This window comes from Diadema setosum, chromosome 11 (assembly GCF_964275005.1).
Source record: "Diadema setosum chromosome 11, eeDiaSeto1, whole genome shotgun sequence".
Lineage (NCBI taxonomy): Eukaryota > Metazoa > Echinodermata > Echinoidea > Diadematoida > Diadematidae > Diadema > Diadema setosum.
The window spans coordinates 5,809,298-5,826,123 of NC_092695.1; the positions used below are offsets into that span (position 1 = coordinate 5,809,298).

General features: G+C 40.4%; 1 protein-coding gene across 1 annotated transcript in view; it reads right to left on the minus strand.

Annotated features, from left to right (window-relative positions):
* Positions 1–16,826, minus strand: part of LOC140234972 (UDP-glucuronosyltransferase 2B20-like) — a 28,815-nt gene that overhangs the window by 5,584 nt on the left and 6,405 nt on the right. The window contains 1 exon segment of the mRNA XM_072315009.1: positions 12,650–13,467. Within this exon segment, the coding sequence (XP_072171110.1) occupies positions 12,650–13,467 (818 nt within the window).

The following is a 16,826-nucleotide window of genomic DNA, read 5'->3' on the forward strand; positions in this document are numbered from 1 at the left end:
TAAGTTAAACCCCATAAATAAGTACTATTCTGTGAAAGCGGCTATTAAATACACCAATTTCTTAAAAAGTTACACGACATTAAAGGGAAAAGGTTCAATACGGTTATACAGAAATTTAAGGGTAATGTCGACTTCCGCACTTGCTAACGCGTGTAATACTATAATAATCATTGCAAGTATGAGACTCTATCACTTCTTACATCCAAATTATTGATTAAATATCATTAAATCTTGTAGAATATGAAAACAAATTAAATTTTTTATTCGCTATCACCTTTGATCTACTCAGCTTCACTTTTAGTTTACGTCTTTTTTCATCAAATAGAATGAAGGCATTACGAGAGGTGTAATTTCATGACGGCCGAAACGGGCTTACCTGGATAGGGGTTTCCAACATATCGATATTAATCAAACTTCTCTTCATCAACTCTCATTCTTCTGATCATCTTCACACACATACTCACACCTCCAGTATCGCCCACAGGCATTCATGCAGGGGAAATGAGCTCAGTCATGAATTTCGTGAATTTATTCAATACGCCATTAATGCATTCATGGAACATCAAACTCGAATGCTTTATTTAGATGTCGAAATAAGAGTTACATGTATACCGCACAAGCGAAATATTTCTCACCATGCTCTAGCATGAAATCAATTTATCTTTTTAAGATAAGATCGCACATACGTGTTCTCATTCTTTGGTGATTCGCCTGATGGTTTTTAAACATATTGCTCATACGTGTATTATTGCCAAGAAACTAATAAATAGATTACAAATACCAAGGAATGGCATTGATAAAAACGAATAGTTGCAAGTCAAATCCAGTCGCTTTCAAATTCTGTGGGTTTTTTTTTTATAGAAAATGATTTCATGGGTTGATTTAAATGCAATACAACGTAAACTTGGTTGTTAAATCCGTTAGGAGTGACTAATAATCAATATTATACAAAAATGAGAGAGAGAGAGAAAAAAAATGTTATGGTTAAGTAGACCTTAATGCATGGATCTATAAAACATGAGGGAAATGTCTGAGGGAACATTAACTATGCATGCGTGTATGTATGTATGTGTGCATGTATATACTATAACTATGTATATATAATATATCTATATCTATATGTAATATATATATATATATATATATATATATGTAAGGCGACAGACATATACCCCCTCTTGTGTCTGAATTTGTAGACTAGTTCCCCAATTCTGTTACGTGCAAGGTTAAAGTTTCTGCTAGTAGGTTCTTGACCCTCGACAGTCATTGCCCTTTTTATACGTAACTCCCCAAAACAAAGACCCTTTTGATTTATAGACAGGCAGCTCGGATGGACTGGCCGGAGTGATCATAACATTAGCCAGAAACAGCCATTGTGAGTCATCCACCGTCGGATGCAAGCGGCAATGTTGAAAGCCCAAAGTGTTGATATTTAGATAAATTATCCCAAACTCCAGGAGGAAACTTCCGCCAGATTTTTGTGTTATATTGAGTGGTGATGGCGTCGACTGTCTCCCAACCTGTCACACATCTGTCTTGACCACTATCCCAATGGAGCCCTCTAATGACTCGTGGTTTAAATGTCCAAGACAACTTGGTTAATTCCTGGAACATTTCTTGTATTAATCTGTCATCCCTTGTAGGCGGATCATGATACTTAGGACCAATGAGATGACTTATCCAAGATGACAATCATTTTAGGCTAATCTCAGGACCTCCCCAAAAAATAATCATTATGGGATGGAAATATAAAGAGTAAGATTAAGATGAGGAGTGATGTGGGCGTGAAGTGAGCTGTTTTAGTGGGTGTGTTAATGAATGTGTAATGACCTATATATCCCCAGCCTTTACCCCAAATCCTGAGTGAAGAAGAAGTGTGGAGTCGAGTCGAGAAGCAGAGAGACCAGTCCCCGAGCCGCCCCGGCCGAAGTCCCAGTCCCAGCCCCAACTCCAACCCTATCTCGGCTCCCGTATTCCAGTTCCCGTTCATCTCCACTATTCATCTGTAACTTACTAATTTTTCCGAAGCTGCACATCTTTGAAATATAGTCCAAGTTTCGACTGGAAATTGAACTTGTAGTTATCAACATCAGTAACTTCCTTCGAAACCTAAGCAACGAAAATCGGACTGCTGTGAACGCCAGTAATTTCATTCGGAACAACAAAATAATACCAGTTTTGTCAACGGGACTATTTTATCAAAACTCCACGCCTTCATCAATTTAAATACATCTATTCAAAGAAGAAGAACCCCAATCGGCAACGCCCGTGTTAAACCTGTATACAACGAGCAAAGGAAATCCAGCCCAGTAGATGCCTTGTTCCTGAGATGCCCCACTCCCCGAGCCGCCCCATCCCTGGAGACGCCCCATCCCTGCAGTAGACGCACCATCCCCGGAGTCGAGACACCCCATCCCTGCTGTCACCCGTGTCGTCAAAGGAGGACCTTCGCGTTCATATTTTGTGTGCACATTTCTTCGGACATTTGGACACTCGCGTCAAACAATAATAATAGTAAGTGGCCACACATACTAACTTCATTTCCCCACTAACTTTCCCTATCCCTTCCCCGAATAGAAACAACTAAAAGGTCAGTGTGTTTGAGAGTGTGATGTGTGTGAGAATTGATAAGCTGCCGATTGGTTATTGTATTGAAATGATCACATTTTGTTAAATAATTTATACCAACCTGTTTGTCATTGATATTTCACGCCTGGGTGGCGGGTGAATAAAGTTGATTATTGTGATCCCAAATCAATTTCCACAAACGGGTTTATTTGACTGTATTTAACTAATTAATTTTCTAAATTATTCTCTCTTTTTTTTCGGTGGTTTATTTGTTAACTCGACCCTCACCTCGATAGTGGCGAGCTAACAGACCTAAACTTAGCCACATACCGTGAGTCTGAACTCCCAATAATTCTTGGCGAGGTAAGGCGTGTGAGGGGGTGCGAGACGGAACTCCAGACCTTCAGTGCGTCATCAGCACGATGCTCTACTTTTGAATTTGTTTTAGGAAGTTTAAACCCTTGAAGCCCCAATTTTTTTTTTTTAATTCAAAATTTCCCCCAAAGACCCAGCGACTATTTTGCTTTATTTTGATCACCCAGGCATGAGATATAGGTAATGTTTCTGTTTGGTAATTATGATTGATGTCTAATGAAGTCGTGATTTGTGATTGGCTTACTGTTACAGTTTTTCATAGTGCTTTAATCAGAACATTAATGTTAGTGTCTTCACAGTCTTATTTAATTTAAGCTATCAATATTTCTCACTGGATTCAGAGGAGTGATTGCTGACAGAATATTATCTTATATGTGAACAGCATATTATTATTAGTAACAGACTGCTCCTACTTTTCCCTAATTTGAATATCAAATTTCTCCAGCTTTCTCACTTTAATTACCTGAAGTTTGAGTTTGTGTTTGCGTGTTGCTCAACAAAATTTAAGGACGCATGACAGTATAAATTTGTATGGTACTGATGTGCGTAAGCATTTGGAAGGCATGACAGCATAACTTTGTTTGGGAAACAATTTGTATGGCTGTGGCGTGCTATGAAATGAAGTGTGTCATTCGTACTACCTGCTGAACTCCATGCATTGTATGTCGTGGTGATGATTTTTCATCATACTTGTCTGTGAATTTATTTATATCTTGTGGTGATTTGAGTGAGTGAGGGAGTAGGTTTCACTTGCTAATTCCGATAATATAATTATCTATTTGCTTGTTGGCATATTTTGATTTTCTTTTTGTAGTCTTGTTGTCTAGACATTATGGCTGCTTTGCAAGGGGATTGTGTTATTCTAGTCCGTAAGCTTAACCCCCAAACTACTGAGGAGACATTGAAAACTCATTTAGGTACGGTAGGTGAGGCAATTCGCATAGTATTTGGGAAGGATTGCCTGACTGGGGAGCCCACTGGAAATGCCCACTGTGCATTTGCAAACAAGAGTGTAGCAGCTGAGGTGGTGGCTAAATTAAATGGTAAGGAATTGGAAGGCAATGAGTTAGAAGTGATGGGAGTGCCCAAATCCCACCTAGTACTTAAGGTTGAAGTCCCAATTGATCCAGAGCCCCCACGTAACCCTATGTCCCAGTCCCAAACGATAATTCAGAGTCCCCTGAAACTATCCCTGTTCTCGGGGGAGTCCAAACCTAAGGGGGGAGAAGTCTCTTTCGAGGTGTGGAGGCAAGAAATTGAATGCCTCAAATTAGAAGAAGGATGCAGCCCTGCCTCCCTTGCTAGATTAGTGCGTCGCTCCCTAAGAGGAGAGGCAGGCCAATTAATATTAAATATGGGGGTGGACGCAAAGGTGGAAGAAATTGTTCAGAAGTTAGACGGCTTTTATGGAACAGTAGAGTCTGGAGCTGTACTACTCCAACAGCTCTACTCCACAAAACAGAACCCAGGGGAAAACGTCACTGCATACAGTGCACGGTTACAACTTGCAGTAGACAAAGCGGAACAGAGGGGTGGCCTGTCGCCTTCTGCTAAGGATGAAACCTTGCGTGTAGTTTTTTGGAAGGGGTTATCAAATGAGGCGATAAAACAGGCCGTCCGCCACAAGTATGATGCTGTGAAATCCTTTGATGAACTTGTTAGAGCGTCCAGATTGGTCGAACAGGAGGCACAAGACTTCTGTAACTTCCACTCTACCCCCCAACACCCCCGCCCCAGAGTAGGTGCCCATGCTACCCAAGCTCAAAGGCCAAAAGAAAACCACCCTGAGTTAGAAAAGGAAATCAGGGAACTCCGGGAGAAATTACAAGAAATGGAATTAGCTAGTCATGGATCCCAATTGCAATCAATGCGCCCCCGTGCCCCAAATGGACCCTGCTATAATTGTGGGCGTCTTGGCCACTATGCTCGAGAATGTAATGCCCCGAGAAGGAGACCCCAATTTCAGCCACCCCACCCCTCCTTTGCTCCACCCATGGAATCCATCCCTCCCCTAATGTCTCAACCGGCAAACTCTGACTACCCTTTAAACAGGAACGGGCCTCTGCCACGGGGCGGGCAGTAGGCCACGTTGGTACTCACAAGGCAACCACACAGGGCCCCCCTAAACAAATCGTAGACAAAATGGTAGGTACAGCTAATGAGGCAGTCGCTATCATTAATGGAAATAGGTGTAAATGTCTTCTAGATACTGGATCACAAATAACCACCTTGTCAAAATCGTTCTATGAGTCACATTTCCCCAGAGTCCCACTACGCAGTCTTGATGATTTTCTTCGAGTTGAGGGTGCAAATGGTCAACCTGTTCCGTATTTAGGTTATGTTGAACTTTCAATTCGTCTCCCTGGTTCTCTCCCAAGCACTGATTTTGACATAGATGCCCCAGTTTTGATTGTGCAAGATACCCCATACAACAGGAAAGTCCCTTTGTGTGTAGGTACGAATGTGATTCAAATTTGTGTTGAACGAGGTGTGCTGATGTTTGGGGAAAACTTTGTGACGGATCAACAAACTGACCGGGTGTGGCGATTAGTATACCAGTGCATGCAGTTACCAGTAGGTGTGAACCCGAAAGGTAAAATAGGGGTAGTTAGGAGTGCAGCCAAGCGCGCAGTTAGGATTCCTCCCAAACAGGCCATAATCCTAGATGGGGAAGCCCCTCTCCCAGCTGCAGGCAGAGCTTATGACGTAATAGTAGAGCCTAGGACACCAAATAGACTACCGCTTGGTGTTCAAATTGATCAGAATGTTATCAGGATAACAAAAGAAAACCAAAAGGCTAGAAGGGTCCCAGTCTTAGTACAAAACCAGTCAGACAGTCCTGTGTGGATCTATCGTAACATGATATTTGGTGAAATGTATCTGTGCGATGTTGAGGGTACAATTAATGTCAATTCGCAATCTATAAATGGCCAGGACGTAGGAAGTAGGGATGGGATTGTAGAAGGGCTAGATTTTTCTAACTCCCCTGCATCACCTGAAGATGTTGAGCGTGTCACTCGAGTAATTAGCAATTACCCACATGCGTTCAGCCAGTCAGACATTGATTTAGGCCATAGCGACATAATTGAGCACACAATCCCTCTCACCGATTCCCAACCTTTCAGAGAGAGATACCGACGCATACCCCCCTCGATGTATGCCGAGGTACGAGAACACCTCCAATCAATGCACAAGGCAAATGTCATCCGAGAGTCCTTTTCCCCTTATGCCAGCCCCGTGGTTCTTGTAAGGAAAAAGGATGGCTCACTCAGATTCTGTATAGACTTTCGGAAACTAAATGGAAAGACAATTCGAGACTCGTATGCCTTACCACGGATTGATGAGACATTGCAAATGATGCAGGGAGCAAAGTGGTTTAGCTCACTGGATCTCAAATCCGGGTATTGGCAGCTAGAAATAGCCGAGAAAGACAAACACAAAACAGCATTTGTCTTACCCCCTCCTTTGGGATTGTGGGAGTGTAATCGGATGCCGTTTGGCTTGTGCAATGCGCCAAGCACATTTCAGCGCGCCATGGAAAAGTGTTTGGGGGACCTCAATCACACCTCCTGCGTCGTCTACCTAGACGACATAATCGTGTTTGGTAAGACAGTTGAGGAACACGTATCTAGACTAGAAGCTGTAATACAACGTCTTGCTGAGCACGGTTTCAAGCTAAAAGCATCAAAATGTAAGCTTCTCCAGACCCGAGTGAAATACCTCGGACACATTCTCTCGGCTGAGGGAATTGAAACCGATCCCGACAAAACTGAATCAGTTCGAAATTGGCCTACCCCACAAAACGTAAAGGAACTGCGATCTTTTCTCGGCCTAGCTAGCTATTATCGCAAATTCATCCCAAATCTCTCCAAAATAGCTAGTCCTTTGCATGAACTTCTCGGAGGCCCCAAGCGCAGAAGGGGCAAGACCAAATTCTCCCGTCCCCCCGTAGCACCACCATGGGTCTGGAGCAAGAGGCATAGTGATGCTTTTCAGCAAATTAAAGACCACTTGACTAGCCCACCTGTGCTTCAGTATGCAGATTTCTCAAAACCATTCATTCTGCATACGGATGCCAGTACACAAGGTTTAGGCGCAGCCCTATACCAAGTAGACGAGGAAGGCAGAGAGAGGGTAATTGCCTATGGTAGCCGGACACTCAATCCCAGCGAACGAAATTGCCCTGCCCATAAGTTAGAATTTTTGGCTCTTAAATGGGCTGTGACAGAGAAATTTCACGACTTCTTGTATGGAAATAAAGTCCATGTTGTCACCGATAATAATCCCCTCACGTACGTCCTCACCACTGCCAAACTGGATGCTGCAGGGCACCGTTGGCTAGCGGCTCTTGGAAATTATGATTTGACCATAGCATATCGCTCCGGCCGAATGAATGTAGATGCAGATGCCCTCTCCCGCCGACCTCTGTCTGAGTCACCCGACCCCACCCCTCCAATTAGCGGGGAAGCCCCTATCGGTAAGGACACAGTACAGGCTGTAATAGACTATGCGCTGCGTGTAGATGTAGAGAGTAGCCCCTTCGTTGAACTCGTACACCAGGGCAGTACTTGCACTGGCGAAGCGTCCCATGAACTAAGTAATGTCAATGAGCCCAAGTTCCCCAGTGAGCCACCAAACTGGGCCCAGGAACAGAGGGAAGACCCTGTAATTAGTAAAGTAATTAATTACATAGCTAGTGGAGTTTGCCCCCCAACTAGGATCCGTAAGAAAGAATCCCAAGAAGTAAACATGTTGCTGCGTGAATGGGACAGATTAGTTTTGAGAGAAGGTGTGTTGTATCGACGGAGAGTGGTCGAAGGGAAAGAGTTGTTTCAGTTAGTTCTCCCCCGTAAATTCCGCTGGTTAGCTATAGAGTCCCTACATGACGAAATGGGCCACCTTGGAGTAGAGAGAACTACTGATCTCGTCCGAAGTAGGTTTTACTGGCCCCACCTAGGTCGTGATGTAAAACAGTACATCATAACATGTGGTCGATGTGTCAGGAGGAAGGGCGTCCTAAACTCACGTAACACTGCCCCCATGGTCAATATCAAAACCACGCGCCCCCTCGAACTCGTTTGCATGGACTTTTTGACACTGGAAGAGTCCAAAGGAGGGTATAGTAACATATTAGTAATAACTGATCACTTCACCCGCTATTCCGTTGCCGTCCCAACCCGCAATCAGACTGCAAATACCACTGCAAAGGCCCTTTTTGATAACTTTTTGGTACATTATGGTTTCCCTGAACGCCTGCATTCTGACCAGGGACGAAATTTTGAGTCAGATGTAATTCACAATTTGTGCAAATTGGTTGGAATCCAGAAATCGAGAACTACCCCATACCACCCCCAGGGAAATGGCAGTTGCGAGCGAATGAATCGGACACTGCTGAGTATGCTTGGGACATTAACGGAGGACAAGAAAAGTGACTGGAAGTCACATGTAGCTCCCATGATCCATGCATACAACTGTACCAAACATGACGTTACTGGGTTTTCTCCCTTTTATCTCATGTTTGGGAGACATCCCCGCCTCCCCATTGACATGTACTTAGGCTTAGATGTACGAGATAATCAGTCACATAATGCCCCCGATTATGTCTCGAGTCTGCGTGAGAGACTAGATTACGCGTACCGACTAGTCTCTGAGCGTGATGATCAAGCTGGTGTTAGGAATAAGGCCTTATACGATAGAAGACTGAAGGAGAATAAAGTCCAAGTCGGAGACCGAGTTCTAATCAGAAATGTTGGCGTAAAAGGCAAGAACAAGCTTGGTGACAAATGGGGTAGGGTCCCCCACGTAGTCATTAAACAACCAAATGTAGACATACCCGTGTATATGGTACGCCCAGAAGTAGGTGGTGGGAAGACCAAAACTCTTCATCGCAATCTACTTCTCCCTTGCAATTTCCTTCCCAAGGGTGCCCCTCCCCCTCCCCCATCTCCCACGGCCACGAAATGTAATCACCCCAAGAGGTATTCCGCCAATCTTGAACGTGTTCATGAGCTTGAACATGATGAACGTATGATTGATGACATTGATGAGAATAGTGTGAGTGCATGGAACCTCCCGCTTGCTGATGTGAATCAGGTGCCCCGAGCTCCTGAACCCTCGAATGATGAGTCCCCGAATGATGTGTCCCCGAATGATGTGCCCCCGAATGATGTGCCCCTGCCCTATGAGCCCCCACCAGAGTGTGATAATGAGGAACCCCAGGTCCCTCCTCCCCTTTCCCCAGGTGAGCAATTAGAGACCGCCTCTGTTAAGGAGGAAGACTTTCAGCCGAGAAGGTTGTTGCTTTCGCGTGGCCTTTCTTTCTATAATATACAAGAAGTAAATTTGTTATTGCTTTCAGCAATAACAAATTTGGGCCCGTTTATCTATATCATGACGAACCTCCGGAATAACGAACCTTTGGGGAAAAAAAATGAACCTTCGGAATAATAAACTTTGACCAATATTGTTATATTGTACAAGCTTTAACGCCGACATCTATTAACCTACTACTACTTTCACTCTTTGAAAGGAAACACGCCAACAACCAACGACACAACAGGAATGGAAACAATGTCATTATCGTTTTCAAATTCCCAGTAACAGGGCATTTAATCTTGTTACTTTCGCGTGGCCTTTCTTTCTATAATATACAAGAAGTAAATTTGTTATTGCTTTCAGCAATAACTAATTTGGGCCCGTTTATCTATATCATGACGAACCTCCGGAATAACGAACCTTTGGGGAAAAAAAATGAACCTTCGGAATAATAAACTTTGACCAATATTGTTATATTGTACAAGCTTTAACGCCGACATCTATTAACCTACTACTACTTTCACTCTTTGAAAGGAAACACGCCAACAACCAACGACACAACAGGAATGGAAACAATGTCATTATTGTTTTCAAATTCCCAGTAACAGAGCATTAATCTTGTTACTTTCGCGTGGCCATTCTTTCTATAATATACAAGAAGTAAATTTGTTATTGCTTTCAGCCGGCAGCATAGCTTTTGATGGTTTGTGATATCATTAGAATTAAAACATTGAGCTCTCCATAGCTGACAATTGTAAAGTAGTAGCCCGCCAAAGTTGGATTACCTTTTTTTGATACGCACTGTATAACCTAGAAAAAAAAACAGATTTATTGGGTTTTTATCAATTGTACATTATAGCCACTCATATAATGATGTATTGTTTGAGTTAGTCTTCGTACACCACTTAATTACCAACTGCTAATAATAGTCGTAATCTTCGTTGTAATATTAAACTAGAAATGTCGCTATGACGACTGGTATGCCTCCGCCATAATGCATGATTCTCCTAAATGGTCTATAGTACATGTGGACAATGTGTGATTACATTTTCACAAAATTGGCAAAATATTATAATGGCATGTTTGTCACAAATGTGTTGAATGGTCACCTTCCTTGACCTAGGTTTAATTGGATGAATAGGAGAGCATGTATTTCACTTGATCTTTGACCTTTGACCTATCGTAGAATTTTTTTTTTTTTTTTTTTTTTTGGGGGGGGGGAGGGTGCACGGGGACCATTTCTGAAGAATTTATGATGTAACCCAGTATGGGCCGACATGAACTACACAGATACTTCCCTTCATTTTGTTATGAAAAAATAAGATAGCCATGTTTCATTTTAAACTCTGAAAGGCCATTTAACAAGTTTTTTTATTTCTTAGGGCTTTTAGCATAAGATTCTTCTTTTTTTTTCACTTTAATCTTCCAATAAGAGGAAACTGTCACGTAAATGTTTTTTTTCTTTAACTTTTTAATATCAGATAAGTTGTGATTAATTTCACGTTCTTGGAGGGAATCCAAAAAGACAAGAAACTGTTCATATGGGAAGCTGAATGGATTGAGTTTGGTAACACAGAATAGAAAAAAACATTTTTATTTCATATGAGGAATAGAAAGTGTAATTTTTCTTTCTTTCTTCGCCGATTTCGATGAGATTTGATCAATAGATAGCAGTGATCTACAACAAACCCCACATACAGAACCTACGCAATTGCGCGCGGAGACATTATAACCCTTAGATATTGCTGTAAAACCTATTGAACCATATCCCCTTTAATGTCGTGTAACTTTTAAAGGAATTGATGTATTGGAAAGCCGTTTTCACATGATAATAGCTATGTTTGGGGGATAATTATGGGAAAATTCAAATGTTATTTGTAAATGCATATTAATGTATGGAAAAGAACATTATAACCAAATTCCGGATCTTTTTAGAAAAATGCTAAAAAACATAATTCCTTCCTTAATATTTCATGACAACATCTATTTATCCCATCAAATGGGGTATCAGCTTGTAGGAAATTTAATTCTCTTCAAAATGATACCATTTTTATGGTAATTTGTTATTCCTAACTAAAGTTATTCAAAAATAATCCGTCTCCTAGCAACGGGCGGCGCCCATCTTAGAAATATGCAAATTAGACGCGCGCGCAACCTTTTTTTCCACTGGCGACAACCGGATTCGGAAAATACAGGTTCTGACGATCTTCGAACATATCGTAGAATTTTGTTTTAGGGTGGGTGCACGGGGACCCTTTCTGGCTGCTAGACTATATATACGACTGTTCTGTCTTCAGTACATTTTACCAATTAGTATTAAAGCGCACGCAGTGCGCACTGCGTGCGCTTGCATTTTACTGCATCTTGATTGGCTGAAAGCTCACGACCGGTCGTAGAAATTCAACATGTCAAATCTCTACCGCTGGCGCTAAGACCCAGTCGTACGACTGGAAATTGGCAAGATTGTGACGTCACACTTCCAGTCTTAAGATCGTACGACCGGTCGGATCGTATAGTTTGCGGCGGGCTTAACTTTACGACCCGGTAGCATGGGGATACCATGAAGTGGGAAGGCTGGCCCTGTTCGGATGCATTCGACAATTCCCATAACGAATTGTGTACAGCTTTGTCATTGATCTCTATGTAAATAAACACATCCTATATAAAGAAAATCGACTGAAGTCGACCGTTGCTGTTGAGCCGTGTGCTTCAATGCACACATCATTCGCCGACAGGAGCTATCCGTGGTTTTCGAATGTAACCTGGTAAGCAGGGAATGAAGACCTATTCAACGGGACCATCCATGTTTCCCCACCCCAGCTGGTATTTAATGATGTCGGAGAATTAAGGCGCCTAAGAAATGAGAAAAAAAAACTGAAAAAAAAAAGTATTGTAATATGAAAAGGGACGTGGGAAGGCTGGCCCTGTTCGGATGCATTCGAGATGTCTGATGGACTCAACATGATTAAAAAGACCTTGCCCCTGAATAATTTTATTTTGCAATAATCTCTGCAAGATCAGAACCTTCCCTTATATACTAAGGGTCAATTAAATGCATTAAGCTAGATCACGAAATCAAATATTATAGAAGTTATATATATATATATATATATATATATATATATATATATATTATATATAATAAACATGCACGTTGATCACTAGCTACGTCCACGAATGCTCTTCTTCTCGCACTGTATATATATTATATATATATATATATATATATATATATATATATATATATATATATATTATATATATATTATATCAAAACATTCTTATTTGGCAGTTTGAGGGCCTTGTGATTATTGACTGTTATATTTGAGAAAGAGACGAGACAGGAAGCTTAGTTACCTCCCTGTTTAAGATGACAGGTCCTTAACCGTACCTCACTGAGCTGTTTCGCCGGCCGGGCCGTAAGGCCTCCCACGGGTATGAAGTTTGGGTTCAACGGGAACGAGAATTCGGTGGAAAAATCCGAACTTAACAAGTTTAGATCAAACTCCTTGTAAAAGGTCCAAGCGTCAAACCTGGATTCGTCCAAGCCAACGTCTCTTGCTAGCTGCATGTAATTTTTCAGTGACTTATATTTCATTAAGATATAAAACCCGACGCTTTGCAAGGTATTTAAGAATCTCTGCGAAAATGTCATGGTATCTGTAAAGCCTAGACCCATTTCTGGTTGGTAGGAAGGATTGAAACTTGTTCCATACATGAAGATAGACATTCCTTGTGGTGTGAATGGATTCAACGACACTAATTTGATGTCCTTGTGGAATTTACGCTCCAACACGCGCCTGATGACTGCGGCACAAGGCCAAGTGATGTCCATGACGATAGTATCGGTATCTTTTAGACGCATCAACATCGATTCGTCCGTGACAATATCTCTACAATCCTTGGACATGTTCACCAGAAACGGAGACAATTCCACAATCTGGCGAGTAGGATCAACAAACGCTAGCGTGTTGAAACGCTCGAAGGTGTACCGAACCTCCTCCATGGACTTGTTACGATGCTCAAAGATGACGAACTTCATGTACGAGAACTGGGGATCGCTTGCCCGCTGATCGTAGGCTCGGCTAATGAGGCTCGTCACATTGTGTCCTCGACGGACCAAGGCTTCTGCGATCGAGGCACCTGCCAAAAAATGGCTGCCTTCACCGTACATGTTGGACATCACGATATTGGCGCCGAAAACTCCGGCTACACTCATTAAAAACACGAAGACGCAAAAGTAGTTATGCATGCCGACAGTTTTCATGTCTCCACTTCACAGATTTCTTTCGACAGCGCTCATCGAACGGTTTCTTTCTGTCACAGTTGATTTTCGACACCGCCCGTCGTCCACTGGCTGCTGTTTGTCGACATCTCCATTTCTACACATTTTCCGATAGGCTAAATATCTGACGATACCTTTATCTAGATAAGCCTTTTAACAAACGCTGCACCAATCAGTTACAATGGACATCCTCACCATGAAATGCTGGCCTGTGTTTACTCTGCATACAGCCTCAGCCCTGTCCTGAAAGACACGATGCGCCGGTCATGTACAAATTGTACTTAACATGTCTTTAAATGAGAACTGTCTCGATTATTCCTCTGTGTAGAAGGATATGTCTCAACGCTCGCAAATCCTCTGTGCAGATATGGAAACGCAGAAAAAGTCGAACATGCGAGAATTTGGAAGGAACACAACTGTAACCTCTTAAAAGAAATCGAAACCCAAATAATGTAGATTAAGTGAAAGCAGCAGCGAACACATAAATGGACGTTTGAGGAAAATTGAACAACCCTCTAAAAAGTTATGAATTTTTAAGTTTCGATGTCGTCATCGCTGTACCAGAAGACTACTACAGTTCATGACGTCATTGCAGACAATGATATGAAGAAAATACTAGAGAATTCTATTTAATCTCATTTTCAATGAAAAATACACATAGCACCTACACGTTACTGACATATGCCAAGGGTAATACCAGTTCCCCTGCTTTCTATGAGAGGTAAGTCATGTGCTCTTTCATCATGCTAGAAAATGTGGTGAATTTTATTCCTATTTTCTTCTCTCTTTTGCCCAAGGTGAAGTGATGAAGTGTAGTAGTCTCTTTTCCAGCGATAACGGCACTGAAACTTTAAAAATTGTTCACTTTCATATACATGGTATATGTATGTATGTATATATATATATATATATATATATATATATATGCATATATATATATATATATATATTATATATATATATATATATATATATATATATATATGTATATCAATAGTAAAAACAGTCATATAAAAACACCGCAGGAGCCAAAAAAAAATTGACTGACGTTTGGTCAAAGACCTTTACGTCAGTCCAATATCTTTTTTTTTTTTTTTTTTCTTTGGGGGGGGGGGGGGGGCTCCTTCGGTGTTTTTATACGACTGTTTTTACTCTTGATATCTATTCATTACACACCGACGCAGAACTTTCATATTTTAGTACTATATATATATATCATGGATTTGTTTCTACGAAAAATACCTGAAAGATATCTATGTAATGGATTATTGGCAAAACAAATAGGCCTACATGTAAATCACTGGCAGCCATGTGTTAGCTGACATGGATAGATTTTAAGATATTGTATTATCAACATTGCTTTCAGACAACAGAAAGATAATCATAATTTCAATGAATCGACAGTTCTTATCAAATGAATACAATAAACATTTACCATAATTCTGGAAAAAAAACAGCAAGTCTTTAGACAGTCTCCATCAGTCAGTGTTTTCAAAAAAGCCTTGAAAACACATCTTTTAGTAGCAACTAGTTCGTAGCTGTAACATTTATCCAATTACGCATACTGTCGTACACGCTTTGAATTGATTGTAAGCGCTTTGGGCCTTGTGGGAAAAGCGCACTATAAATAATAGTAATAGTAATAATAATAATAATAATAATAATAATAATAATAATAATAATAATAATAATGATAATAATAATAATAATAATAATAATAATAATAATAATAATAAATCTTACCTCAGTGCTAATTCGCATATAATTCGAGACATAAATCAAGCTGTATATTTTCCTGAGTATAAAAGTACAGGTTTAAATCCGAAATGACACATGGGCTTCATTTAAAAAAAAAAAAAAAAATTGAACTTAAAAAAAAAAAAATCATATGAATTCCTATGCAATCATGCAGTGAAGCTATTCGTTGGCAGCTTTGACAAAAGAATCGTTGGGTTATTGTAGTTTTATTATCATTAGAACAGTAGAAACCTATGCCCATGAAAAGATTGTATGATAATGTACAGTGTACGTATAAGTATACCCTCTGAGCTGAATGTAGAATGATTTTTGAATATCTTTATTGTTCGTTGATCTTTAATAAACACAGCTGTGTAACAAAATCAGACAGAAATGAAATGAATTCAATTTCATAACACTACTGAATGAGGGGAGTTGAAACTTTCTTGTTCAATAGCAAATCATGGGATAACACCTTCGCGGTGTATAGTCACATTTAACGGATTGGTAAGCTCCTTTATTTGATTTTTATTGAAAGTCTATTGGTCTACTTCTTTTTTTGCTATATCCTCCAACTTGTCAAGCATTTCATCTCAAGTTTCACATACAGAGGGACAAATATACAGACACATGCATACATACACACACACACACACACACACATACACACACACACATCTCATTTTGTGTTAGTCAACTTGTTAGTATAAATGTTTCGGAAGGTCACGAATTTATATTAAACTTTGCACGAAATTATAAGAGCCGTATTACAGTAACGAATTGACATGATGCAAATGTCTTTTTAGAATACTGTGTATGACATTATGAAATATGTACAGACAAATACTACAAATTTATACTCAAAGGAAACCGAAGTCCAAACACGAATTTTAATTTCAATTTCAGTTTCTTCTCATATTTCTCGCACAAAAATACAGCAAATGAAACAAAATGAAATAATACATGATATTCAGCTACAGGCATAACAAAACATCGCAAATAAATAGAGCAAAGTGGTCAATCTATGAAAGTTAGAATCGGGTAATAAATGCCAAAGAAATGTGACGGAACTCAACATTAAGCTTGTTGAATGTAGGTCCCAGTATCAAAATCGAGTGTAAAGATTAAGATGAGGAGAACGGGTACAGCAAATGACCAAAACATAGAAAAAAGGAAGAAAGACATACTCGGGAATATACCAAATTCTCCTGTAACAAATCGTGCAGGTGTGGAGATCAGATAAATCACAGGCTGCAAGCGGATAAACAGTTGCTGTTATCATGACTATGGCGTTATGAACAGTATAATACAAAGATATATGTGGAATGAGTGAAAGCAGCAGTATTCGTAGTACGCATCAGGGAAAGTTTGAGAAAAATCGGACAATTTATTGATTCAAAAGTTATGATCTTTTAAAGTTTTGGTGCTTCCATTGCTGGACAAGAACACTATTACGATTCGCGACGACATTTTGGACAATATAAAGAAAATATAAGGAGAATTCCACAAAATTTCATTTTTCATGAAAAGTACACATTTCATCGAC